The sequence below is a fragment of the Anser anser genome (assembly GCF_964211835.1).
Source record: "Anser anser genome assembly, chromosome: 9".
In the NCBI taxonomy this organism is placed as follows: domain Eukaryota; kingdom Metazoa; phylum Chordata; class Aves; order Anseriformes; family Anatidae; genus Anser; species Anser anser.
The window spans coordinates 23,342,612-23,369,320 of NC_139729.1; the positions used below are offsets into that span (position 1 = coordinate 23,342,612).

At 41.6% G+C, this 26,709-nt stretch overlaps 2 protein-coding genes across 5 annotated transcripts in view; one reads left to right on the top strand and one right to left on the bottom strand.

Moving 5' to 3' along the window:
- Positions 1-18,908, top strand: NCEH1 (neutral cholesterol ester hydrolase 1). Its single transcript, XM_083848870.1, has 5 exons — positions 1-304; positions 7,969-8,197; positions 9,959-10,028; positions 12,395-12,566; positions 14,052-18,908. Exons 1-5 carry the CDS (start codon positions 167-169, stop codon positions 14,667-14,669), a joined length of 1,227 nt encoding a protein of 408 aa, XP_083704996.1. The 5' UTR covers positions 1-166; the 3' UTR covers positions 14,670-18,908.
- LOC310904330 (uncharacterized protein) overlaps positions 18,725-26,709 on the bottom strand; it is a 24,521-nt gene continuing 16,536 nt past the window's right edge. Inside the window, exons 5-6 of one of the 4 annotated variants that reach the window (XR_014588233.1) lie at positions 24,213-24,349; positions 18,725-23,204 (exon numbers count right to left, since the gene is read on the bottom strand). Coding sequence is in view for 1 of the 4 variants with exons in the window: in XM_083848893.1 (XP_083705019.1) it covers positions 24,285-24,349 (65 nt within the window). In the remaining 3 variants the exon portion in view is untranslated. Of the gene's footprint in view, positions 24,350-26,709 lie in introns of all 4 variants that reach the window. The other 3 variants (XR_014588234.1, XR_014588235.1, XM_083848893.1) reach the window with 3 other exon arrangements.

Here is a 26,709-nt window from a genome sequence, read left to right on the forward strand (position 1 = left end):
CCGGGCGGGGCGGCGGCGGCTGCGCGGGCGCGGAGCAAAGGCCGGCGGCAACCCGCGGGGCGGGCACACGGGGACCGGGCCGAGCCGGGCCGAACGGAGCCGAGCCGGGCCGGGGTTGGGCACGGGAGGGCCGGGGGAGGCCGGCCGGGTGGCCGGCTCCGCGGCCATGCGGGCCGCCTGGGTGCTGCTGCCGGCGCTGGCCGCCCTGTCCGCCTACTACATCTACCTGCCGCTGCCCGGCACCGTGTCGGACGCGTGGAAGCTGATGCTGCTGGACGCCACCTTCCGCGCCGTGCAGCAGACGGTGAGGCGGCCCCGGGGATGCGGCGGGGATGGGCCCCGGGGGCGGCGGGGGGCAGGCGGCCAGCGGCGGGGCTGGCCCCGGTGGTCGTGTGTGCCCCTCGGGCACGGCTGGGGCTGGCACCCCGCCTGCTGGGGGGCTTTTGGGGGGCTTACGGGGCGTGCTGCGGGCTGGCTGCCGTCCTGCGGGCAAAAAGGAATTGTAAATAAATGGCTTTTACTTCCATACGTTAGCTAGTGCATTAAGGGAAAGAAGATGCGGGGGATTCCCGTCAGATCTTGAAGGACATGCGTGACAGTTTGGTCACTTCGTGGTTTCTCCCTCGCTCTCCGCCGGTGTTTGCATGCTGACCTGACGCAGATCAGCGATCGCAAGCTTCCTCAGCTGTGAGCTTGATCCCCTGCTAGGGTGGTCGTGACATGAGTCGCTCATGGTCAGGCCTGATGTAAGGTACCGCGTGTGCTAAAGTATTTTAATTTTTTTTTTATCCCTAGCGGCAGTTTAAGTCGTGCATAAAATGTCCAAAAACTTCTCCGTTGGGCGGATGGGAGTATCGTCAGCTTCAGAAAGGCATTAAATGAATTAATGGGCGGAGGGCCCATAAATAGATGCCGAAAGGCGGGGATGTACCTCCCGCGTTCCTAATACAATAACTGCGGAAGCGAGAGGACGGTGCCCAGACTTGTGTTCTCTCCCTAGACAGCTTCTCTGGTCGCTGCTTTTGCAGGCGGGTAGTGCTCGATGGACCTCTCAGCTGAGCTACTGGGACAGGTTCTTGTCAGAACATCCCCCTGAATCAAAGCACGCTTCTGGGATGAAAGAATAAAACTTCTTGCTTGTATACCTTCCCTTCAAGACATGATACTCATGTGCCGTGGAAACTACGTAGGCATGTCCTGCAATAGCCTAAGGTTTCTGTTTAAAAAGCTGTGGTTTGCCCTTCATTTGCTCTGTGCTGGTATCTAAAAAATGTAACCATTAAACCAGAAGCTCAAGGGGATTCTTTGAAGGCATAACCAGAAGGGCAGTGATGGCCACAGCGTGCTGCCCACAGAGCACGTCGTAGCCTGTCTGCCAGGAACACCTGAACCAAGTCCATAACCTCTAGCTGAAGGAGAGCTATCTTTAGGAAATCATATGACGGACTATATATATGTATATTGCTGTTGGCTTATGTACATGTTCTGCTCGTTTGTGGTATGTGGGGCATAGTGAGATGGATTCTAGTGTCTCTAGGTTAGTGGCTGGAGGGCATGGCACCCCCTCTGGGATATCCCAGAGGCTGTTGTCCCAAGAGGAGCCGCTGGAATAGAGCTGGGCCTGGTGGCAGACGGTGCTGAGGTGTCCACGGCTGTCCCCACCTCTGGTAGGAGGAAGCTGTAACTTCTTAGACAACCACTTACATCTCTGGCCTCAGAAAGGTGAGCTCAGGTAGCAAGGAAAAATCACTAAACAAGTAACAGTCCCTGCCATATGGAGTTCACAAGGAGGAATGAGTGGATTCTGCACAGAGGCATAAAGCAGCAGTGAGGCGTTAGTGATGCCCTGAACTGCACAACGAGTAAACCTTGGGGCGTTTCTTTCCAGACAGACAGAGAGGGTGCTTTCTAAGCGCTTAGAAGTCTTTCCAACGCTGAGAGATGGCACGAAGTTAGGAATAAGTGACTGCCATTAAGAATGAGCTGTGTGAGCTGAGGCTAGGATTGTAAAAGTTAAGCCTGAGTACTTACGCTGTCAGACAGCTTTAGTGTGTGTATATAAAATAAAGCGTGTCCTGCTGTAGAGCTGAGCTTCCCTTTTCTTTGTCTACCGGAGGTTGCAAGACCAAATGCTTTAACATTGCTGTAAATGTGATTGTTGAACTTTCACCTACTTCAGAATGTATTTTCAGCTTGCTATTTATTACTTTCCTTTGTAGGTTTGATAGCAGACAGAAGTACATTACTAAGTGGCTTTTATTTTAAAATAATCTCTGCAGTGTACTGTAATCCTTTCTTCCAAGAGCATGAAGCAAACTTCACGTGCTTCAAATACAATTGTTTCGTTATTCTGAAATAGATTTGTGCAGACTCTGACAATTGAGCATGACAGCTTCTTGTTAGGGATAACAATGTGTTTGTTTTCTCACTTTAACAATCACTGCCACCAAAACATACTAAGGCTGGCACTGCTCTTCAGTATATTAAACGCAAAACCTTATCATTATGTAGAGTTTCGTCCCAGTAAGCTATTAAATTTTTTTTTACAGGCTTGGGACTGACTCAGTGCCCTGAATCAGAGCAAAACACTTCCATGAGTGTTTATGTATTATCACATGGCTAAAAACATGTAATGCTTACACGGCAGTTTCTGTAAGTAGGTTTCAAAACGTACTTCAAAAGGGGACCAGTATGCTAATCTTACTTCAGGGGAGATGGGAGGAGATGGAGTGCCTTGTTTGAGGTTGCTGAAAATTCCAGTGGCATAGTACACGCTCTATACTGTGTAGTCAAGCACCTGCACTAAGAAATGGTTCTGCAAAATAAAAGAAAATAGAGTGCAACCTGACACCTTTACATGGGATAAGCTGCCTAAAATGCAGTCGGAACAATATGTTCTGCACACAGTAAAATAGGGAAATAAGCCTGGTTTTGGTTTGTTTGTTTTTGCTAGTCGTTTGCTATCTACAGATATTGTAGTTGGCATTTTAGACTCAAACATTACAGCAGTGTGTTTTGCCAAGTGGTGCCCAAACTGAGGATAGTGTCATTCAGGAGCAGATACAACTTTTAAAGGTAGGAAGCTAAGTTTTAAAAAGTTCAGTCGCCCAGTGTCAGCATCGTTACTCGGTGAGTCACGAGTGAGATTTGGCGTAGTCCTCAGCAGTGTTGTCTGTAAAAATGCAAACAGCTACAGCAACTCCCAGTTCCTGATTGCAGCTGAGGCCAGGAAGGTCTGTGCAGAACCTGGCCTCTCACCAGCTGCAAAGACAGGGAAGGAAGCAGCTTGGCTTCGGTGGCACGCTGCCTTTGTGTGCCATCTGAATGCAGCCTGTTGCGGTAATTTCAAGGCTGAAGGTCAGATATGCACGAAGCTGGATGGTTCACGGGGTCCTTAGGACAGTGTCGGCTAATGGAGTCACGAGGACAGACGACCCTAATGTGTGGAGTGCTATTGGAGTTCAATAGAAATTGGCAACACAAATAAACATTATTTTTTGTACTAGAGAGTACATAACTAATACAAAGTACAAGGAAGGAGGGGTAAGCATGATTGCAGCGAGCATTTGGGATTCTTCCTGAAGTTACCAGGTGAAGGACCAACAGAAGAATCCTAATAGTTTAGGGACCGATTGGTGATGAAAGGTGAGGTAATGGTGCCTCTCTCGAGAACAGGTCTTTGTTCATTCCGTCTGCTTTTTATCACAACCCGAACTCCCTTCTGCACTTCTTGACAGTTTTCTTCAGCACCAAGTTAAATCTCTCAGTACCTGGACCCTTGCCAAAGAATTTACCTAGAGGAAGGCGTTAATCTTAAACAGCTTAGTCATTAGGGATCTGTGGGTTGTCCCTACCTCAACCCTGGCTATGGGGACATCCTGCTGAAAGAGGAGGCTGTAGCCGGAGAGGCTGCTTTGCCTGGTTCGTTGGAGAGTTGGGATGCGTTATTATATTATAAATCGCACCACCACCAAAGCAGCCATGGATCAGAGAGGCAACAACCCCAAAATGAAAACCTGCAATCAGAACTGGGCAATATGTTGCCAGCAGGCATGCTGCAATCTGCCCACGGTAGTTACTTGCTGAATTGGCTCGAGTAGCAGCAAAATATTCTCGTCTGCCCTGCTAGTCCTCTCCCAGGGCCCTCCTGCCCATGCAGCTCTGTGCTGCTCCGTAGCAGCTGGGCGCACCGGCTGTGTGTCAGCCCACCCGTCAGTCCCATGAAGTTCTCAGGCCACATTTCCCTGATACCTGAAGTGTTTATTCAGGCTGATGCATAAAGACATGGTCATGATATGGGAAGGCTTGTGGCTTTGACCCAAACTAAACAATGTCCCATGCCTGTGGCTGGCACAGGAACTCCTCTTTTTTTTTCTTTTTCTTTTTTTTTTTTTAACTTCGTAGCTTCCTCTTCTTTCTCTTCCTTTTCACTGTCTCTTATTACAGCACTGTCTGTTTTCCCTTTTTACCAGAGAAATCACTGTTCCTCTTCTCTCTTCTGTATGCATTTGACCACACACATGTAATTCCCTACATACAAGTGCTAGATTTGATAGCCTGCAGCAGTCCTGCATTCTATCACGAGAGAGGTGGTAAAGTCATGAATACTAGCAAAGATCAAACCAGTTGTCGCTTACATGAGATGACTGAATGCATTTCTTTATAACTGTTTTAAGCCAATCCACCTGTGGGCTGCTGCCAAAAGTGTGAGTGTCCTTTTCCCCCATTCCCTTTTTCCTTCCTTGGGTTATGACTAAGGTGACGATGACCTGGCTGAGGCTTGCTGTTTGTTTTTTTCTGGGTTTGTAGTCAGCTGGTGCAGCAAGCTGATACTCCAAGGCTTCGCATTTGTTAATGCCAACACAGAAAGGTGCCGGGGAAGCACAGTCAACAGGACAGGCAGCTCTGACCTTCTGGTGGCAACACAGTCCTGGATAAGACTTTGCCAACCACCAAATACATCCTCTGTTGCCAGTGGCTCTATTGCAGAATGATGAGATTTGTTTAAAAATACATAAATATCTTTTATATATATATATATATATATATAAGGGTTTTGTTTGTAGGACCTTTGGATAAGACTAGCTCTCTGCCAGCAAAAAGCACAATCCTGATGTGTTGTAAATAACAACCAAATTGATGGATTAGATATACTTCCAAAGAATCTGCCTGATAAGTGCTTGGCAAAAAGACCCTGTCAACAAAAAAAAATCAGTGCTGTTCCTTTTGTGCCCTGGTGGACGAGGTATCTCTTCCAGACTGTTTTTTGGTTCTCGGAAAGGGTGTTCTATTGTAGGAAGAAAAGCATCTGATAAACCTGCAGAGGGCCACGGTGCTCTGCAGCTTAATAACCAGGGCAAAACACTTGTCAGTAAACAGCAGTGACTCGCCTTGGAAATAAACCACTTCCGATTCCAGGGAACACGTGGTAATCTTGTCTACAAAGAACATGAACTTAAGTAGGAGAAAGCTAAAATGGGATGCCTGTTGCAGCAAAAAATCTACAAAAAATTGGACTGAAAAAATCTACAGAAGTGCTGTTTTGCCTGGCAGCGTTTCTGTAACTGTTTCCCAGTGGTTACCTGCCCTGGGAACCTCCACAGGGTGCACAGAGGATCAGATCTGTTGGGTAAATCAGTGGCAGTTCAATAAGTTACATGTCAAATTATTAATAGGTGTATTACTCTTCACCATTCAAGCTCGAATGGTGTTTTCCTGTGGGGAATTTTTTAAATAACAGTGGGAGAAAAGCATAATCAGAAACTCAAAGATACAGTCTCAGGAATTCCGTGTTTCTGCCCACTGGGTGGCTACTTTGTTGTTTGTTTGGTTGGTTTTTTTCCCAGAGAAAAACCTTGCTGTTGGAAGAAACGATGATCCATCCATAAAGCAGCTAACATTTCAAAATTTGGATTCTCACCAAACTATCTCAGCAGGGTAACCTTACCGCAAGCTAAGCAGGAAGAGAGTTATTTCTTTAAATTCTTGTTTTGGAAGTGGATTCCTCTCCCCACTCACATACCAGTGCGTTGTGCTTGGCAGTCATAGAGTCTTTTGGAAAAATTTCAAAGTCTTGTCTGTTTCCACACAAATCTGCAGTTGAAGTGGGGTTATGCAGGGTCTTTCTGACCCAAATGAAAGCTAGGATTTATTTTTTTTTTTTACATTGAAACTAACTATTGCAGATTGAAAACATAAGAACGGGGACTGTAGACCCAAGGGAACAGATCCTCTTCGGCATGGACACTGCTGAATGCAGGAAGCCTCTCAGCTGATAGGGAGTGCTTCAGAATTTGTTTTTTCCTCTGGAGGCAGTGGTGTGCCGCCATTAGCTGTCCCTTTTACTCAAGAAGAGACTTAGCACTGAAACTGACTGTGGAAAATGGTAGTCCAGAAGTACAGTGAAGAAAAAGCAAGAAAATGAAATGGCTGTCCTTGTAAATGCATCATATAAGCCAGAAAGAGACTGTAAAACTCTTACTTGCAAAATCATGTCTGTCACAAGGAACCTAACTTGGCTTCCACTTGGTTTTTGTATAGGTTAAGCTAAAGCAACAACCCGTTCTCTGCAGTGGGAACGTGGTTAGGGTGGTACCTGGGTGACTGATCTCTCCCTGGTGTTGGACTTCTCTAGTTCATACTAGCAGCTTTGCACTGTACTGGTGATACTAGCAGAACTAATAGTAAAATGGCTGTGTGTAAACAAGCCTCTTGACTCCTAACAATACACTTTTTTTTTTAAGCATCTGTTATCTGTACATAAAATAAAAGGTCACAGCTGACGGTTTTCCTTATGGTTGTGGTCCCACAGGTGTACATCAGGTATACGCATTCATTGTCCCTCCCAATTCCATTGCCTTGACACAGAGAGCTTTACAAAAGGCATAGCTGATTAGCCAATTTCTATTCTTCATCTGTAGAGTAGGGAATAACTTTGCAAAAGGGGAAAGACCCCTGCTACTTACTGTTTTTAGGGGCCAGTCTCTGCATTGGAGTCGCAGAAGTCCTCTGGCTCGCCCTTTGCTGCCCCTCTTGCACCACCTAGGGGATGGGAACAAGTACATACAGCAATTGATGCACAAGTCATACATGGGGAGCAAATCACAGGGGTTTAGGCTGGAGTGCCTTAGGTCCCAGTACTGTTTGCTGAGAGAAACAGGTTTACTAAGGGCAAAGTTGGTTTTTATTAAAAATAAATAAATGAAATCCTGGATAGCCAAAAGAGAAAATCTGTCCTTCTATCACAAGCGTACAGAAAGATGAGATCATTCCCTACTTTCTTAGTGTTTTACATACCCACAGAAGAGAAGTAATACACGTTAGTTTCCGAGGAAGAAATCACAAACCTGCCCTGCGTCTTGGATATTTCAGATGCTTTCCAATTCATCAGGCAAATACAGGACAAGCCAGTAAATAAGCACTGTATTTGTGTGAGATCATTTGTGTTTTTAAATGCCTTTGCAATCACTGAGAGCTTTCTTAATTTGGAAACTTTCTTTATTTGGAAATGGAAAGACTTAAGTCTTGCAGTGGAACAAGAGAAATATTTTATTTTGTACCTTACTACCACAAAAATATTGACTGTGTGGTATTGCCCTCTACTGGCACTGGTCTGAGGAGCTTCATAAGTCCAACAGTGGAATCTGCTGGTCAAGTTTGTCTCTTTTGGGGGTGTCTTTCAAAGGCAAGGATCTTAGTTCTCGTTCACACTTGCCTTGATCTGCATAGTGCTCATGGTTTGATTTATTATGACAACAGAGAATCTTTTATGGACAGGGTTTTCTTTTAATACAGCTGTAAAAGCATTACGGGTCTTTGATAATCATTCATTTTCTGATGAATATTCTAAGAACCTATATGTGTTTTTCATGGAGGAGCTGCCTTTTGAAGAAAGTTGCATTAAACATCAGTGTATCGTAACATGATATGCTCTGAAGTAACAGAAATCTCCTTTCTTTTTTTTTCTAGTGTCACCTGATTCACTATTTGAGACTCAGCCATCACCTGATAGTTCTGAACTATTTGATTTGTACGTTTGACAAGCTGAAGTCTGTCTCTTCTGAACACATTAACATAACGGATGCTGTTTTCGACGGTGTGGAAGTCAGAGTGTTCGAACCTCCTGGAAAACAAGATGAAACGCTCAAGCGCAGTGTTGTTTACATCCACGGGGGCGGCTGGGCCTTGGCAAGTGCAAGTATGTGTCTGCTAGTAACTAAATGGGATTTTCCTATGGTTTCCTCCCAGAAGGAATAACCAAAAGCTGTTTTTCCTGCCAGGGATGACAATTTTGCAAAGACTTAACTCAGTTAGGTAGTAACTGTCTCTACTCTGGTCGATCAGATGCAAGGAAGGAGGATTTAAATATATTTATATATACACCATTGACACACTGCAAAAATGTATATTTTATCTGGATACGGGCTGTAAAAGAACCAAAAGGGTAATTTTGTTTCCTCATGAGAGGACAAAACGTACAGTATACAAAACAAATTACACAGAGTGGGCTGAACAAAACTGCATGCAAGAGCATTGCTAATGTTTGGCTCCTGGTGGGATGTACCTGGGAGTGCATGCTGCTGCTCACGGAAAATGGGCAGTGTGACAAAGGAGATGGGGAGACTTGGGTTCCAGTCCCACTCCCTTAGGGAACCGCTGTGATCACTAGCAGAAACTATCTTGAAAGTTCGTTATTTACATTAACTTGGAAGCCACAAACATGATTAGAGAAAGGAAGGTGTAGTTATACAAGTGAAGCACTGATCCTTCCACATCTTGCAGCAGGAGAAAAGCCTTGGGAAGAGAAGGGATGTGGTTCTCATGGCTGCCCTGTGGCCAAGAGCAAGAACTGACAGGAGTCTGTCTTTTCCCTGCTTAATTGCTCCCATGAGGACACGAAGGCTGTACAGCCCTGGTGCGTTCTGAAGCATCTAGAGCCTCATCTATAGAAAAAAAAAATCAATGGTGTTTTCTGAAATGTTCTAAAACATGCAAAAGATTGCATCAAGTGCATTTGGACTATGTATGCAAGTCACTTAGACCATAACTTAAGTGAGATTTGGAGTCCTAAATACATTTTAAAGTCTGGTTTTCACATGCCTTTGGAAATCCCAGTCTCTTTGTCCTATAGCAGCTAAACATTTTGCTCCTCTTCTTACAGAGGAATGGGGCTTTGAGGTGGGTTTTCTTAGGCCTACCTAAGGGATGTTTATTAGTCCTGTCTACATCATTTGTGTTCTAACAGTTTGCATAAGATTTGTTGTGTCAAAAGTTTGTATTGAATTACTGTGCTTTGTTTGAATACTGTAACTCAGCTATGTCAGATGCTATCCTTAAGTCCAAGTTGCCGAAATTAATGGCACAAGTGTCACAGCCAAATACTAAATTCTAAGACTAGATGCTTTAGAAAACGCTTGGTGTCCTAGTATATTTTATAGTACCAGGAATCAACAACTACATAATTGGAAAGGAATAAAATTAAAGAAAATCAGTCCACTGATAAATAGGATAGCTGTGATTAATCCTCCCTTAAATGAGTAGTTCATTGACATTAATAGGGCAGCTCATTTGAATCAAAGCAATAGATGGTATAATAACATGAATAAAAAGCAGTGACTCATACAGTAATAACTGTTTCTGGATGCTAATGCCCGCAAGCCACCGGGTACCTTGAATTTTGCCCAGTTGTGAGAATTGTGATAGGCGGATGAAATGACGTGCTCCAAGTCACCAAGAAACAGATGAGAAAGAAAGCATTAGGCTGCAGATCTTTTCAAGGCATGAATTATGTTCCTTCTGCTAGAATGTGCATTTGGAACTTCATCTGTTGCAAGCTGATCTCATTTACTTTGCTTCTATTTGTATGATACCTTTATTTTCTGGGAAGGCTTACGTATGGCTTTGTGAAATACTGCCATAAATGGACTTTCATGTCCCTAATGCTGTCCTTTCATTCCAGGAACAAGCCTTTATAACAACCTCTGCAGAATCATGGCTGAATCTCTCAATGCTGTGGTTGTTTCAGTTGAGTGAGTAATCTAAAATCGATAAAATAACTTTAAGGTTTTTAGAAATACGTAACGTAGTTCTTCTAGCTTTTTCCTTGTTACTGACTTTTGTAGAAGACTTTACCTTGGACAATAATTCTCTTTACCAGGCTGATATTTTTATCCTTTTAGAATGACAACAAATTAGAATGGAATCAAAAGTTCATTTGAATTTCTAATTATTTTAGGAACCATTTCAGAAGGCAGAAATGTGGGAAAAGAGTAGCATTTTAATCAGTTGGACAGAAACTGAAGTGCAAGTTTTAGTGTATTTTGCAAATATACCTGTATGTAAGGAGTGCATCTAAAACCAGAGATCACTCAAATGACTTACATTATAATTCTGTTGCTCTTTTTTTTTGACAAGCAGTTTAGGCATGGTATATACCTGAAGGAAGGCTGAACTGCATCTCTCTGACCCCACACAGAGCAAGAGTGAATTATTCCACCCTTAATGGAAAGTATATAATACATTAAAAACAAAAACACGTTTTCTAAGTCCCACTGAGCAAGGGTCTGCAACATAAAAATTAGCAAATCATTTACCACTGCTCATTAACCAAAATACACAGAAGTCTGGCAGTTCCTGCTGTTCCCTCAATTGCCCACTGTTCCCGTGTAAGCACTGTACTCCACTCAAGAGCAGGAGACTGCCTGGGTGCTAGACAACAGAGAAGCAGGGTTGCCTTTTTTTTTACTAGCTGAACAATTCCAAGGTAAACAAACCTCTCAACTAGCTAACTGCATTACTTAGATGACTCCAACTTGATTGGTACTTCGCCCATCCTTCTTGTCAATTTCAATATTTTCTTTTGCAAAGCCAATCACTTAATTTAACTACTCAAGTTTCTGACTTGCAGTCAATTACGCACCAAGCTCTGTGATCTAATTACGATTTAATTATATGGAGTTGGTGCTACTGATTCAATACTCATTCTAGTGTACGTTAAGGGGTTGCTTTTTTACTTCTTTGTTTATTAGTAGAAAAACTGTTTTAAAAAAAGCATACAAATAACAATCACAGTTTTGAAAAGTTCTTTGCTATTCCTTTTCTGGTGGCTGTTTCTCAGTTATTGTTTGTCTCTTCTCCTTAGCCATTATATCTTTCAATCAAGGCATTTATCCTCCATTACTGAAGTCTAATTTGATTTTTTTCATTGGTTTAATTGCACATCTCGCTTTCATGATCTATACACAATGTTACTCAGTTCTGCAAGGCGTTCCCAAAGGCCCCTCTCATGTTCCTTTGTAGTTGATGCAATATATAGATTGCTTTCTGAAAGCAGGACAGATCTGAAGTTGGAAACGATTCATGTAAATTAAGCTTAAAATTTATTTTACATGTAGAATTTTTTTAGCTTAGATTCCAAAGAAAATGTTTTGAACCAGAAAACAGGATTTTGTTTGGCAGAAGTTAAGGCAAAATAAAATGCTTTTGACAGTGTCAAGCCTTTTTCTTCACTTTGAGCTAAGACACTTATGCAAAGATTTAGGCTTGTCAAGCTGACAATAAAAACATTCTCTCAAAATATTATTGATCAATAAGAACATGTGAAATCTGTTAAGAATACAAAAAGCTACAAGTGGAAAGACGTTCTTTGCACCATGAGGCCTGGTAACAACTCTTACATTACAAATGACTGAGTAAATTATGAACTGATTTCTCCTGCACTGTTATTTAGAAACTGAGAAAATGTAGTAAATAGAATTCGGCTGCTGTCTGTTTGTAGGCAGACTGTTTAATCTGTGTGTGCTTCAGTCTGTGAAAAGTATATATTCCTGCTTCTCTCCTTGATAAAGGAGATGAATTATTCAACCTGCTGCATTACCCCAAATTGGTATTACTTCACTTCCTGGCTATTGTTCGCTTCCTGGTACAAAGCTAAGAGATACAGCAACGTTCATCCTCTCCTGAGCGTAGAAAAAATTTGGGAAACAGAACTGCTGAGATGCTTGTCTCAGCTGAATCTGTTGGGCGTATATTACTTATTCTGTCATAGCAGTTAAGGTGCGGAGTTGTGATCAAAAACAGGCCAACAGTAATGACTCCCTCACCAAGGGTTGTTCTAATATTCATTCATTTTTATAACATGATGAAATGCTCTGTTGGGAAATCCCAAGAAAGTGCTGCATGATATTATAGCATCTTGGTGTTATTCATATCTAATAGGTTCTTGTAAATCTTTCAGAATTAGAGCGTTAATTAAAAGATTAAGTACTACACACCTCATTTTTTCCCATAGTATTTATCTTAATGAAATAATTATTTGCCATTCAGATAGCATCTATTAATCATGAGAGAGAAGTACATTAAAGGTAATAATTGTCTCTTACCTCTTCTTTTGTAGATACAGGCTGGTACCAGAGGTGTGCTTCCCTGAGCAATTCCATGATGCTCTTCGTGCTACAAAGCATTTTTTGCAGCCTGATGTCTTAGCTGAGTATTCAGTTGACCCAAATCGAATCGCAATTTCTGGTGATAGTGCAGGAGGAAATTTGGCTGCTGCTGTGTGTCAGCAGGTAACATCCAGTGTCTGTTATGTTTTATGCTATAACAATCCCTAATTTAGTGGTGCATATAGGTAGACAGGTTCTTTATGCTGCATCATCATGAAATGATGTGCCAGTGTTAGAGACAGAGTGGTAGCTCTCTATTGAAAGAAAGCATCTTACCACACTACAGAAGAAAAATGAATCAATTGCATATTGCACGTAGCTTGCAATGTCTTACTACAGTTATGAGTTGTTATGGGACTAAGTTTAAGAGCAAGTATCTAAATGATTTTTTTTAAACTCTTTTGCTGAGGAATTCTTTATTTACCTAAGTAGGTAACTAGCTACATGCATGATTTATCAATTTAGCTTCTTATTTTCAGATGCTTGTCATAGAAAATAGATTGTTATTTCTTTCAAATACTAATGAAGGACAAAAAATATAATACGTGAAGCTTAACTCTTCTTTAAATTGTGAAATGCTCCAGGAAGACAATTAAGGAAATTTCTTTTGTGTATCTCTAGTTTAAACATAATCTGAATTTAATCTACTAAAGATTTTAAAGGCAGCCTGGGGCAAGTAATAGTATTATTCATGGTTGAGTGAAATATTATTATTAGCTTTTTTATATTGCCAATAACCATTGGTGATGATAAAGAACATACCCTGCCCAGGCAACTAATTATCATGACAACCTTGCAATATTGAATTAGGGGGAAAATTAATAAAGCACAATTGCACTAGAAGTCTTCATCTTGAGGACTGATAAACATGATAGAGCCATGTTTTGGAAACAGCATTGATAACTCATTTCCATGATGCACAGTTAAATCAATGATGTAGGACTGTTTCAGGGAGAGGTTAAATGCGCTGAGATTCTTCAGCCTGAAAGAGAAAGACAAGATGAGATACACGGATCTTTGTATCTTGAGTAGAAGGTGAAGCAAAACAAGTGTTTACTGATTCTTTCACTAAAAGAATCAGGGGGTTTCAAATGCCAACCTTGTAGGCTCAAATCAAATGCAGATGTTAGGTTCAAGTCCACCACAAAGGTGTTTCTGCACACAGTGAGCCTTTTGCTAGAGAAAACTGGATGCCAACAGTTTGCAAAAGCTCAAAGAAAAAGCTACAATTGTGGAAGCTGTGGAATCATGAAAAGCTATTAAAACCTTGGATAGCTACATTGACTCAAGAAGTCCATCTGCGAATAGTTCAAATGGTGTGTTAGAGAATACCAGTTTACACTTTCCTTATACACTTCAGTAAATGTCTGCTACTGATTTTCTGTTGGTAACGGTACTAAAACTGTCCTGAATGACCATCATTAAAAGAAAATAAAAAGATAAGGCTGTATTTCAGGCAAAAGAGGATCATTCTTCACCAGAGGCGTTGCATAAGAACAGAGTTTGGCCTACAAGTTTTCAAATGGTTGTTTGAGTGAAGTTCAGGGTTGATATTGTAATGCTTATTTTCTTTCGTAATCTTTATTTTATTCTATGTTCTTCCTGCAGCTTAGCAAAGATGAGCATTTGACCATCAGACCAAAACTGCAGGCCTTAATTTATCCAGTCCTTCAGGCATTTGACTTCAATACCCCTTCATATCAGCAGAATATGAATATGCCTGTTCTTCCCCGTTACGTCATGATCAACTATTGGATAGACTACTTCAATGGTAATCATGACTTGGCTCACTCACTGCTGATTAACAACCACACTGCTCTTGATGTTGGTCAAGCACTCTCTTACAGAGGACGTCTGAACTGGACATCTCTACTGCCTTCGTCATTCAAAAAGAACTACAAGCCTGTAGTACAAACCACAGGCAAGGCTGAAATAATCGAGGAGATACCAGCGCTCCTTGATGTACGAGCAGTCCCACTGCTTGCAGAAAACGAAACTTTGCAGCTGCAGCCAAAGACTTACATCCTGACTTGTGAGAATGACGTCCTGAGAGATGATGGCGTGATGTATGCCAAGCGGTTAGAGAATGCTGGCGTGGAAGTCACACTCGATCACTTCGATGACTGCTTTCATGGCTGTATGATATTCACGATATGGCCTACTGATTTCTCTGCAGGAATTCAGACTAGAAACAGCTATATAAAATGGCTGGATGAAAACCTCTGAGGAGAGAGTCTCTAGAAGATACAGGGTGCTCAACTCTGGTGTCTGTTCTTGCAAAAGATCAAAGAATGAAAAAGTGCACTTTTCCAAATTCTGACTTCATCCATTCAGCTGCATCGGGGGGGGGCTGCAGACTATCTGTAGCATTTACTAGCTCAATTGACCTTGCCCAGCAAAGTATTTTGTGAAATATTTCTTCAGATTTCAGGATTTTTTTTCTTTTCAGATAACTTGTCGAACGTAAACAAATGTTGAGCAAGGAGATCAGCATTCCTGTTGCATTCTTAACTGGCTCATTCTTAACTGGCTGAAACTTTCAAGCTTTGAAACTTTCAAGCTTTGAACCTTAATTAGGCACAAGGGCCACAACTGTAAAATGATGCCAGATAAAGTCGAATGCTTACATCTCTGTTTGAATATATAAAAGGGAGAAGTAATTTTCAACAGTGTTGAGTACTTGCTGGTGGGAAAGAAAGTGTGAGCACTCTCACCTTTGACAGTGGAACCATGCATTTGGATGTCAGGGATGGATTTAGATGGTGACTTCTAGGCAAATAGACAAATGGCTCTTAAATTAAAAAAAAATAGTTAAGATGATGCTTGGCTAAGAGACTTGTCTAACATAACTCAGCTTTGGAATTTGGTCTTTATGGTCTTCTAGTTATTTATAAATGCACAGAGCAAAACATTTTCAATTTTAAAAAAATAATCATAGCATTCATACAAACATGGAGGATAAAATGTGTACCTGAAGAATCTGGGTTCATTATGGGAGCTTCAGAGATGACTACATGGCTGAAGATTATGACTGTCAGCTTTTATAGCCTCAGTTTATAACCTCCTTACAGAAAATACTGAGCATACTAAAAATAATCTGCTGTGTGGTTTGCACTAAAGTTTGTAATTAATAGTAGAAGTTTTTGTTCATTGACTTTCTTTTGTGCTTATGGCATTTGTTGTATTTCATCCTTCCTTGAAGGAGGGAATCGGACAAATAGAAGTGGGCTCTAGTCTATACTGGAGATTTACATTGGAGCTTTGCTGCTATAGCTTGTTTGTCTTGTAGACTGTACCTAAAATGCCAGATAGCGTGATCTAGCTATTGTGCAGCACATCTGTCCAGTTTGAGCCGCTCTTTAAAAATCAGAGAGACAGGACAGTGAAGTGAAACCACTTGCAACAGTGTAAATGTACTTTTTTTCCAGGATGTTTACTGATTGCAGAGGTGGAGGCTGCACCAAAATGTCATGCCCAGCCTTTCTAGGCAAAGAGAGGGTGGCTGTCCCATGACTAAACCAGGGGATTAAATTCATCGTCAGCTTTACTGCAGACTTCCTGTAGGACCCAAGGAGATCAACGTAATCTCCTTGTGCCTCACTTTCTTCTTTCTGCAAACAGGGAGTAGTCAAAGACAGGGAGTAGTCGTTTCCTACCTCACAAAGGATTGTGAAACTGAATTCACAGACGTTAGTGAAGGACATGGATATGTTACTGACTGGCATGCACTGAACAGATCCCTTGGCTTCTGACTTTCCATCAGTCTTTAACAGCTGGCTCAGAGCAGTCTTCCCCATGGCTGGCGGTGCTGCTAGACTGTCCCCCCTGTGAGGGTAACTGATTAATCTCCTGGCTTGTGTGAAAGTACAGTAAGGTAAGGGTTCTCAGCTGTAGGAAATCTTGACAAAGACGATTTCATGAGATCATTTCTGAAAAGTTAATTTAAAAAAAAGTAAATCAGGCTACCTTCTGTAACTTAAGGTATATACAGAACAGCTCGCTTTCACTGATATATAAATTAAATAAGAGTATGACTTTGCTGAATCATTGCTTCCTAAAAACACCAGCTTGTTAATATGGCTGTATGTATTAATGAGACAAGGCCTCAATGTAGACTCAGTCACACAGGCCAAAACTAATTTCTGAGCATGAGTTCACACGGAGGTCACAAGCCAAAGCTTTTTCAACAGTGGCCCAGATTCTTTTTCTATTTAGATTGTTACAAAGACTTGGTGGAATTAGAGCAGCCAAGTGTCAATTCAAATCAGGATAAACTTTGGCCAATATATACAATTAACACTGCAGAAGAATTTAAACATTCTTACGGATTTAAACCTCTTCTTCCCTTTCCCATAAACACAAGTCCAGTAGATACAATTTACACCTACAACAGATATCAACTAAAGTTATGTCTATTCAAAAAGACAAATTACTGATCTTGAAAAGGGGCCTGTACTCGTATCCAATCCACTGTATGCAAACAGCTCCAATTACTTGGCTTTAGACCATGTCTGAGTCAAAATATATCTTTTACACTGAGCTGTAACAATAGGCTTATTCCTGACTTTCCCCCTTACAATAAGGCTATGTCAGAAAAGGTATAATTTTATTTCAGCCTGCAGTCATTAAAAGGTAGTCGTTGGAGTACTGGGAAAAAAATGGTTACTATTCCTATCAGTTCTATAATAACTAAGTTACCTGTCTGCAGTGCTTTAGATCAGCATTTGTTTATAGCTAATTTATAAATATCTGCTATGAAGCTATGGTATAACCACTACCTTTTTTTTCACTGAAATGAAATGGAGAGCTGAAATATATATTCCTGGAGTTGGCTGTGTATTTCCTTCATGCACTGAAGCACATTAAAGTCTTGGCACAAGAAGTGGTAGTAAGTATATAACTGGATTGAATGTATTCACTAAGTCATCACCAGCTTGATGTGACATCCACGATGGTAGCACAACTTGGATGAGATGTTACAGTATTAATTAGTTCCATCAAAATACCATGATTACTTTATCATGCAGATATATAGTTAACTACAAAATAGCTGCAAAGATACGTGGCATTTCCCATTACATACAAAAAGAGGTCTGAGTTACAGCTATAAAAAGACCTTTTGGTATGTAGCCACACAAGATGCTTGATTGAAATTAAGCGTAAACCTTGAAGTAAGCATTAGTCACATTCTCATCTTTCCTCTTACTTTGTTCTCCTGTGCAGGCGATCACTGTGCCTGGAGCTAGAAGTTCAGCACTGCTTCCAGCTGAACTGCTGCAAGCTCACCCCAACAGAGCACTGGCTCAGCTCAGCAGGGCCAGCAGGCCTTACAGAGATCTGGTGCCTGCAAGCAAGAGATTAAGATTAATGCATGTTACAATAGCTTTATTCTTTTTTTTTTTTTAATACTCTTCATCTTACAAGTGTTTGCTTGGGTGTACGTAGCACCTTCATTCCTTAGTTGTTTCACAAAGCAGTTCAGAGCACCTTACATGTTCTAGAATCAGACTCAGAAATACTCCTAACCATACTTCACCTATGTAGAGTGAAAAGTTGGTCTTCTAAAAGAAGATGCTCAATAAATTGGTCTACTTCCTTTTTCATTAAATTCATTAAATGAGTATGGCTAACTGCTTTTAGAAGATAGCTATTTTGTTTTTTTTCCTTCCCCTTCCTACAATTAAAATTCAACTGTCCATTGCAAGAATATCAAAGCATTCAAATGTAGGCTTTAAAGAAAAAGCCTGCATAACAGAAGCTACACTCATTTGAATCCTATTTCATTGGAAATATATTAGCAGGTCCCCAGTAGTTTTGACTGATACTGACAGGAATAAATAAAGTTTTTGTCTGTCTAGCTTAGAACATCTTAAAGAATGGGAGTTGAGCATTTCTGAAAACCCAGACCTAATTAAAGATGTTTCATAAAAATCACTAGCAACTAGAATTTCCTGACCTTCATCTAAGTAACTGCAAAATTGCATCCAAGCCAAAGCAGAAAGGCCATTGTGGATTTTAAGTCCTACAAACTAAAAATAAATTATTTATCTTTAAAACATTGTTTTGTACTGTTTGGGCCTCTCTATTTTTTGATTAGGTGCATCAGTTTTTAATCTCTTAATACATTCTGAGAAACTTTTTCAATTAAAACTATTAGAAGTAGATTAACCTGACGTAAGCCTTTTAAGCTGCTATGACCTGTAATAATGTTTGTTTTGTTTTGTTTTTAAAGAAACTGGTTTAATGTTCTCTTATTTATGATGTTCAAGAATACAAAGTACAACATATGTGATATGAATGCATTTAGTAACTTAAGTGTGACTTTTTTGGGTTTGTTTTTTTTTTTTCTTCTTTCCCATTACAGGGGAAAGATCTTGTAAGATCTAAGTAGCAAGTGTGGTTCAAATGTGCTATCAAATTGAAGAACAAATAAAGTGGAAATATGTCTGACTTTTTTTTCCCAGATGTGCAACGCTTCTAATTTGAGTTTTCAATTAGTAGAAATGAGTGAAACAAAATGGGAGATCTCCGAGTTCCTGTAAAAAAATGCTGAATCAAAGACAGGGTGGTTGTTTTCAAAGCAGGAAACCTTGCTGGTGTATCCATGGTCTGTGAATGTGACCTTCCCTGACTTGATTGCTCCCAAATGATTAATGCTGACCACATTTGCTTATGTTGAAAAAAGGACAATGCCTGCACAAGTGCTGTTCCTCTCTCTTTCAAGATAGACAGCTGAGCTCATGTTCTTCATTCTGTAAACAGAATTTTACATGCTCATATATTAATGTTTGAAATCAATTTTATCCCAGTTCCATTTTCATTCCTATTTACCTTGCTTTCACATTTTTTCTTTCTGAATTCTTACCTGTTTTCTTCCCCTGCTCTCTCATTTATTAATGGTCACAGCAACCTTACTTTTAAATTATCGTAATGTGCAGGTTTGCTATTTTGTCCAGCAGGGTACTGTGACTTTCACAGAACATAACACTTTTGTCCTGCTGAAAAAAAAGTACTGGGGGGAAAAAATAAGAATACTTCAAGAGACTTAGAAGCTTCTATTTAAACCAGCAGGAGGTGGTCTAAAGACACAAATGTCCATCAACGCTGCGTTTACAAGGCCAGTCCATACAATCCAATGCTGTTAATCTGCCACGGAAATCAGCCCCTTGGCATCCCACTGACCATGCCCTTCACTCGGATCCTTCCTGTCTGCTCCCTGCTCCTTGCTTCACACTGAGAAACCTCTTTCAAGCAGGACTAGGCATTATTTTGTTCACCCCCAGGAGAGGCACGTGTTTTCTGCTTGCTTTTATTTATTCTTCTGGCACTAGTCCAATGGCATTTATTTATTTCATAAATGTTTAAATAGTTGGCAGCACATCGTAAGCATCTCTTACCTTTCACTCCTAATGTAAATTTAATAATTTTTCACCATGATTTTCTGCAGCATTTTAAAGCATTTATCAGCTATTCAACATGAAGACAGGAAAAAGAAAAAAAAATCCTGCAGTATCTCCTTTAAAACTGCTTTTACAGAAATTTATATTTTTAATTACTCCTGGTTTTCTATAACAAGCCAACACTAAATCTTTCCACCACAGCCAATTGTTCTTTTTTGAGGCAGAATTTCAACAAGCCATGACACTTAAAATTATAAGACAGTCTAGGGATACAGGAGGAGTTCATTAAAGGAGAGAGCATATTTTATATCAGGCGATTTAAAACAGCAATAATTGATGTCATAGAAAATAAGCTCTCCCACAAACACCATGGCAGTATCGGGATAGGTGCAGTATACTCAGTTGAATATATGGGATTTGAGATGTTGGATTCAGAGTGTGGTGGAGGAATAAAGACAAGGAATTTTTGCTATTAGCCTAGTAATTTCTTTAGCAGTTTTATTTTCACTTAAGATGTAATTTACACAATAGCCAGCAGAGGGAGCATTTAAAACAAAGACTCTTGAAAAGGTCCAGCTTGTTTTAAAAACAAAATACAGAAATGAAAGCATTATAGCAGGAATTGTGCCAAAACTTTCGTGGCAGCCCAGGCCCTTATTTATGAATTCACACACGGACAAGGCATAAAATTCACACCAATCTGAGATTACTCAGATTTCCTGGGGAGGGGGGGGGAGGGAGAGACAAAAACAAAAACATAGAGCCATTTTTCTATTTCAGCATGATACACTTTCAGTCTTTGGCACACCATAAGGGTTTTTTTCAGCCCTAGTTGCTATTAGTTCAGATTTGCAAGCTGGTAAGGGCATGTGCAGTTAATTTGGGTCTCACATTCAATTTTGTAGGCACCTGTGCATGTTCCTATTCTGCAGATCTGAAGGGGTGAGTGCGTGCACCAACGGGAGAGTCTGCCTTGCTGCTCCAAGGATGCAGCTGTGTAGTTGTATAGTGCTGCATTTTTAGGACTTTCAATTGCCAGCATATACATCTGTCTTTATCAGTGACAGATGCATGGAAAGGAGGCACAGCAGAATCTCTGAAATCTATGGAGAGATGTGAGTGCCCCTGTAAATGGTTGCTGGGGGGTAATAGCTGGGGAAATGGGGCTATTTCTGCTCTCATGCCCTGTGTTTTTGCTCCTTCATGCTATATAAGGCAACTGGTTGCAAGTACAAGGCCATGGTTGCTGGTCTCATGCACCCTCTGCTGCACACTGGAGCAGAAGCCTGCTTCCAAAGCAGCCCTGGCACCTGCAGCTGCCAGTTATTTTAGTGATCAGATGAGTTACCTTTGATGTTTTTCACCATCCAGCCACATGCACACTGCATTCTTTTTGCAGCTGTCGCATCATCTGCTCCAGCATTTTCATTCCCTCCATGCAAACGTGCTGTGGGTTGTAAAGCACTGCAATGTAGGAATGGCTTTGTAAAGGAGCTGCGTACATTCAGCATCTGCCTATGGATTTTCACCACTCACCCTCCTGCCCCCCAAAAAAATATGCTGAAAAAATTAATCAGCACATCGTGGATTTATCGGATAATGCCCAGTGCATGTAGGCAGGGCACCTTGCACATAAGGACCCTCTTTGGGCACAGACATGACTCCACTGGATGTTGTTATCCAACACCACAGCAGAGTTCTGAACATCAACAACCAGGCTACAGAAGTGAAAATTTCAGGGCTCACCCTGAGCGATGCGGACACTGGTGAAAGAGAGACTTTCAGCTTGAATCAGTGTATTATTTTTAAACACTGTAAGGAACTACATATTAAAAATTATATGCATATATTCTTTTATGTATGCATATATGCACTACATCTGTTGCAATGGTACAAACCTAGAACCACTTCATTAAAGATTACAGGCTGACTCTTGGTTTGCAATATTCCTTTTACTCAGACTAAAATGATGCAGTTGACATGAATTTTGGCTTAGGCCTTCTACTTTAAGGAGTGCCAACTTCTTGATTTCTTGGGCTGATTGAGTTTCCAAGGGAGTTTCTGAGTTTGAGCAAGATCTTAAAGATCTGCTAACCCGTCACCTCGAGGCAGAGGCACATGCTTACTTACATCAGCCACTCATCCCAGTTCTCGGAGCCTTCGCTTCCAAATGTAAATTCCAACTTTAACTCATTTCTCAGTGTCACTTTGAAATGCATCTTTATACTCAGCAGAGGTTATTCTGCTTTCTGCCTGCTCAGGCAGTTATCTCCTGAGCTGTGAAGACCAAGTCGTTTACTATTTGCATATTAACCCAGAAGAGCCAACTCAGCTGGATGCTCTTCCTCCTAAGATTTCCACAACAGACTTGTTTACTCACTTGTAATCAATGAAGGGCAACTGGGTTAACTCAGCTCCAATTCGTCTGTGTTGACAGGACTCCACTTGCAGGCATCTACCTCGGCTTGACCCAGTGTAACTCAGTGTCCAGAGCTGCAACTGGGAGCAAAACTGCCTTTCTAAACAAGGTGAGGCACAGAAATCATTAAAAGCTAATGTGTGCCAGGCTCAGTAACAAATTTTCTCAGTTTTCCAGACGAAAAACAAGTTAAGGCAGAAGGTGCTTTTCCTGTTAATACCTAATCCTTCCAGTGAGTAACATCGCTGTCTGTCTCGGGATCCTGGACTCATCACGGCATGGGAAGAAGGGAAGTTTAAAAAGCAACAACAGCAGCAAGCGCTGGAGACCAGCAGTGCTGAGCTCTCCTGCCTCCAGGACCTGGCAGCTGCAGCACAAGCCTCTCCCCGAGCCGTGCCAGGCCCGGGCAGAGGAGAGGTTGTTTACCACAGATAGGGCTGGGGGAATTCCACCGTCACTTCTAGTTTCTCTCAGCAGCTCTTGCCTGAGTGCCAAAGCTCCTTGATCTTGACAGAACAATGAGGGCGTTTTCTCATCTAGGCTTGCAGGAAGCGGTGATAAATTTGAACAAAGCACCTGGCCTTCAGCCTCACAAGCCCCTCGGCTGCTCTGCAGACTGGCAGCAGCGAAACCCCTGGATGTGGGATCAGCTTGGCACTCGGCTGCTCGCTGCTGTTTCACCTGGTGTGCTTTCTGCAGCCCACCTAGGCCGGGCACCACACGAGTGAGCAGTTCACCTCAGTGTCAGCAGTGTTTGTTCGGGCAGGGCTTTTAATGCATAAACACACTGTCGCGAGCTGGCACTTGCACTACTGAAGCAGGTTCCTGTCCCTGATGTTTTCTTCCTCGACTGTTCCTACAACACTGAAGTTGCTGCCGGCTTGGCAGCGTTGGGAACCCTCTGGAAATACCATACCCCTCACAGGAGCTGAGGGGACTTCGCTGTTTGGAAAGGAAGAAATTAGGTGACAAAGATATTGGCATGTTAGGACCTTATCTACAGTCTGCTAAATTGAAAAAAAAAAAAAAAAGCCAGACATAAATGGGATTTTACCATACCCTTCCCAGCAGGCAGGAAGGTGAGGTCACTGCAGTGCAGGCAGGTGAGAACAAAACATTCCTACTCGGTGCTTTCCCCAGGACCAATAAATGAATCAGCGAAGGACAGAACACAGGGCTGCTCTCCTTTATCTGCTTGGCCTTACTGCTAGGCTTGCTTCCCTGAAATAATTGAAGAGACCGGTGAAGGAGCAGTGCTTCCAGCAGGGAAGACAGCCGGTGCTCACAGCTGAGGAGGAAGGCAGCTGGCCGCGGCATCCTGCCTGCATTCTCACCCAGCCGGGCAGCTGGGCTCTTCGGGAGCAGCTGCAAATGAGGCATCGGCATCATTACTACAGAGTAATGAAAAATAAACCTTGGGAAATGGTACGAGCTCAGGCAGATCCACTGAGTTTTGCTAGCAAAAGTCTGCCAGAGGTCTCCAGTTTTCACCAGCTGAAAATGAATCGCTTACAATTATGCAGAAGAGTACCTATAGGTGCTTTAAATTATCCTATGCATCTGAAGTTTCATTTCCCCTAAGTGAAGAAAGTGTCATTTATGTTTTCTCTCTGATCACATTGAGCAATAATCATTAAGTGAAATGAGTCCAGCAGGGCAAAGTCACCGGGTTTCATCCACCTCTTTTCAGTTCCTATCAGGACTAACCGGAACAGGGAAAATGTTGCAATCCAACAACCCGCAGTCAGAGATATCACCACTCCTGGTATTACTGTTCTTGAAAATTATCTTCTGCCAAACGACTTTATGCCTCTAATTCCAGTTTTCCATTATCTTTAGGTTTTTATGGGTCTGGTATTTAACAGGTTTGCACGCAGCACAGAAGGTAAGGTTGGAAAGTTGCCTTTCTCCATCCTGATCTGTTTTACCTCTGCAGAGGCGCCAGCTTACCTGTCTGTCATCACACGGCTGGAGATGTAGCTATGTCACCACTGAGCTTGACTTCAGCTTCCTCTTTGTTTCTTATCCTTTTCTCTCTCCTGCACGTATTTCTTCATGCTTTTGACATTCGTTTTCTGTGGAAACTCCTATTTCCAGAGATAAAGAGAAAGTTTAAACTTAAGGTGAGCAGGATTTTGGGAAGGCCATTGTAATAATGAGGCAGCAAGTGTCTCCTGCAATGGTGTTTCTACCAGAGGCCAAGAGATACCTTTTAAAAGTGTTCAGCAAGAAACTCATATGACTGCTATATATTCTCACCATAAGGAAGGCCATACAGCCCAGTGGGCTTAGTGGTGTGAGCATCAGGCACTCCTGGATTCTCAGACTTACTTGCAAAGCCAGTAACCTGTCTTTGCAGGGTTAATATGGTTAATATCATCACAGTCTTTTTTGTTTTCTCAGACTGTTTCACAAGGAAATAACCACAGGAATGTGTGTGCTGTGTTCAACATCAGTGCATTTCTGGCTTTTCAACTTACTGTAACTGCATTCTGAGTCAGAATTTTGCTTTCCTTTGATGGTCTATTTTGACTTGGGAATGAAGAGCACGGGAAGGTTGCTCTCCCCTCATCTAAGTTTGCTCCCCAGATGACAACACCAGTGTGGCTCATAAGCCCATGCTCCCCACTTAGGTGCCTTGCTGCACCGTAGGAAGGATCCATCCAGATAACCATCCCCTAAGCCTCACCTCAGAGAACGTAGGAAAGGAAGGAAATTGGCCCCAAAATTCAGTCCCGACACGCTCCGCCACCCCTGCTTGCCACCTCACCCCAAGCCCCCCCGCACTTTCCATCACACCTGGAGACAACTTAGTTTATACACAATAATTTCCATGGTGCACTGAGCCAAATATGTGTTTATCTGACAAATAATATCAACTAGGAACCCACAAAAATTTTGAAGCTGGAATAATGTTAGATCTCCTATTCAAGTTCAAGTTGAGACCATATTCACCAAGAAAAGTCAGGTGAGATTTTTCCAGTATGGTGACATCTTCCTTTTCTTTCCTTACGCAATTAGGCACACAACTTGCTCATCCCAATTAATTTAGTCTTTTGAGAAAAATAAAATCCATATATGAAATCTAATAGCACAGGTAGATCTGCAGGGATTAACAATATGAAGGAGAACATTGTCAAGCATATAATGATATTTTGTGGTATGTTTGCTACAGCTAATGCTTTTAATTGCATTTTCCAGTTTAATTCTAGTAGCCAAAGGCTCAATGCACAAGGCAAATAAAAGACAGGATAATTGGCATGCCCAAGTGCCTCTTTTCAACATAAATCAGACAGACAGCAAATATGAGTTGAGCAAGGAGATCACCATGTTGCAGTTTAATTCTCTCAAGATTTTGCCAAAATTAATTTCACACTGCAGGATAGAAAAACAGGCCTGGGAAGTGCATTCAGAATGTCAGGAGGGACTGGGGCCACAGTATCCCCCTCCACATTAGCATTTCACACAAGTGTGAGAAAGCTTGTAAGCAAACAGATCGAGGAGGAATAGGATCAGATGGAGACATCTTTCTGGGTGTATTTTTCTATTCTCTACATTTGTCAGAAATTGCTGGGGAATTTGCATTAATACAAGCTGCTTCTTTGATTACAGGAGAAATTAGTAAAAGGTTTTCGAAAGAGAAAGACCTTCCTACAAGCCCAACGGCAGCAACAGATTTGCTTATCCACGCCCAGCTGTTTTTTTAAGACATCAGCCCAGCAAATTCATGCAGAGGTGAACTATCACACTACTTCAACTGGCAGGGCACAGCACTTTGTATGTACACAAGGAGCTGCAAGATAACAATGATTTGGAGTGTAAATTCTCTGGGGCTAGGATTATGGATTTAGGCTCAGAAATACATTACCACAGCTTTGTTTTTAAATCCATCTGAGTCACACGGTAAAATAAGTAGAAATTTATTTTTCTTTGAGTTTTAAGCCAAGGTGTTTTTTCTAGTATTTGATCTACAAGTACAGCCACTGCAAATAACTTTGAAACTGCCTACATTCATGGAGGCAGAGCAATTTGTTCATCTACCTGAGCCCTATGCGTTTTTTGTTTGAAGACAGAGTAAATAGGTACTTCTACTTATCAGCACTGCAGAGCTTACACAGTTTGTTTGGAGAAAGCTCAATTCTCTAGGGCTTTGCGTGGCAGCAGCTGAAACATAGCTGGTCACATTCTCTGCTGGTGTTATCTGAAATATTTCTGTTACTTCTGAGAGAGTTTCACCCTTAATGCTGGTAGACAGTTGACTTTATTGCATCTGCATCATGGTCTGAGTTCCAAAAACTTAGAAGCTGTTCAACAGGTTTTTTTTTTATATATTTTTTTTCTGACTATAAAGAAAACATGCCTGTATTTGGCTGCTACACAGATTATTTGGTTGTCTAGTCTAACAAAACACTACAATGGTGTTGTCAATCGCATCCAGTTTTGGAAA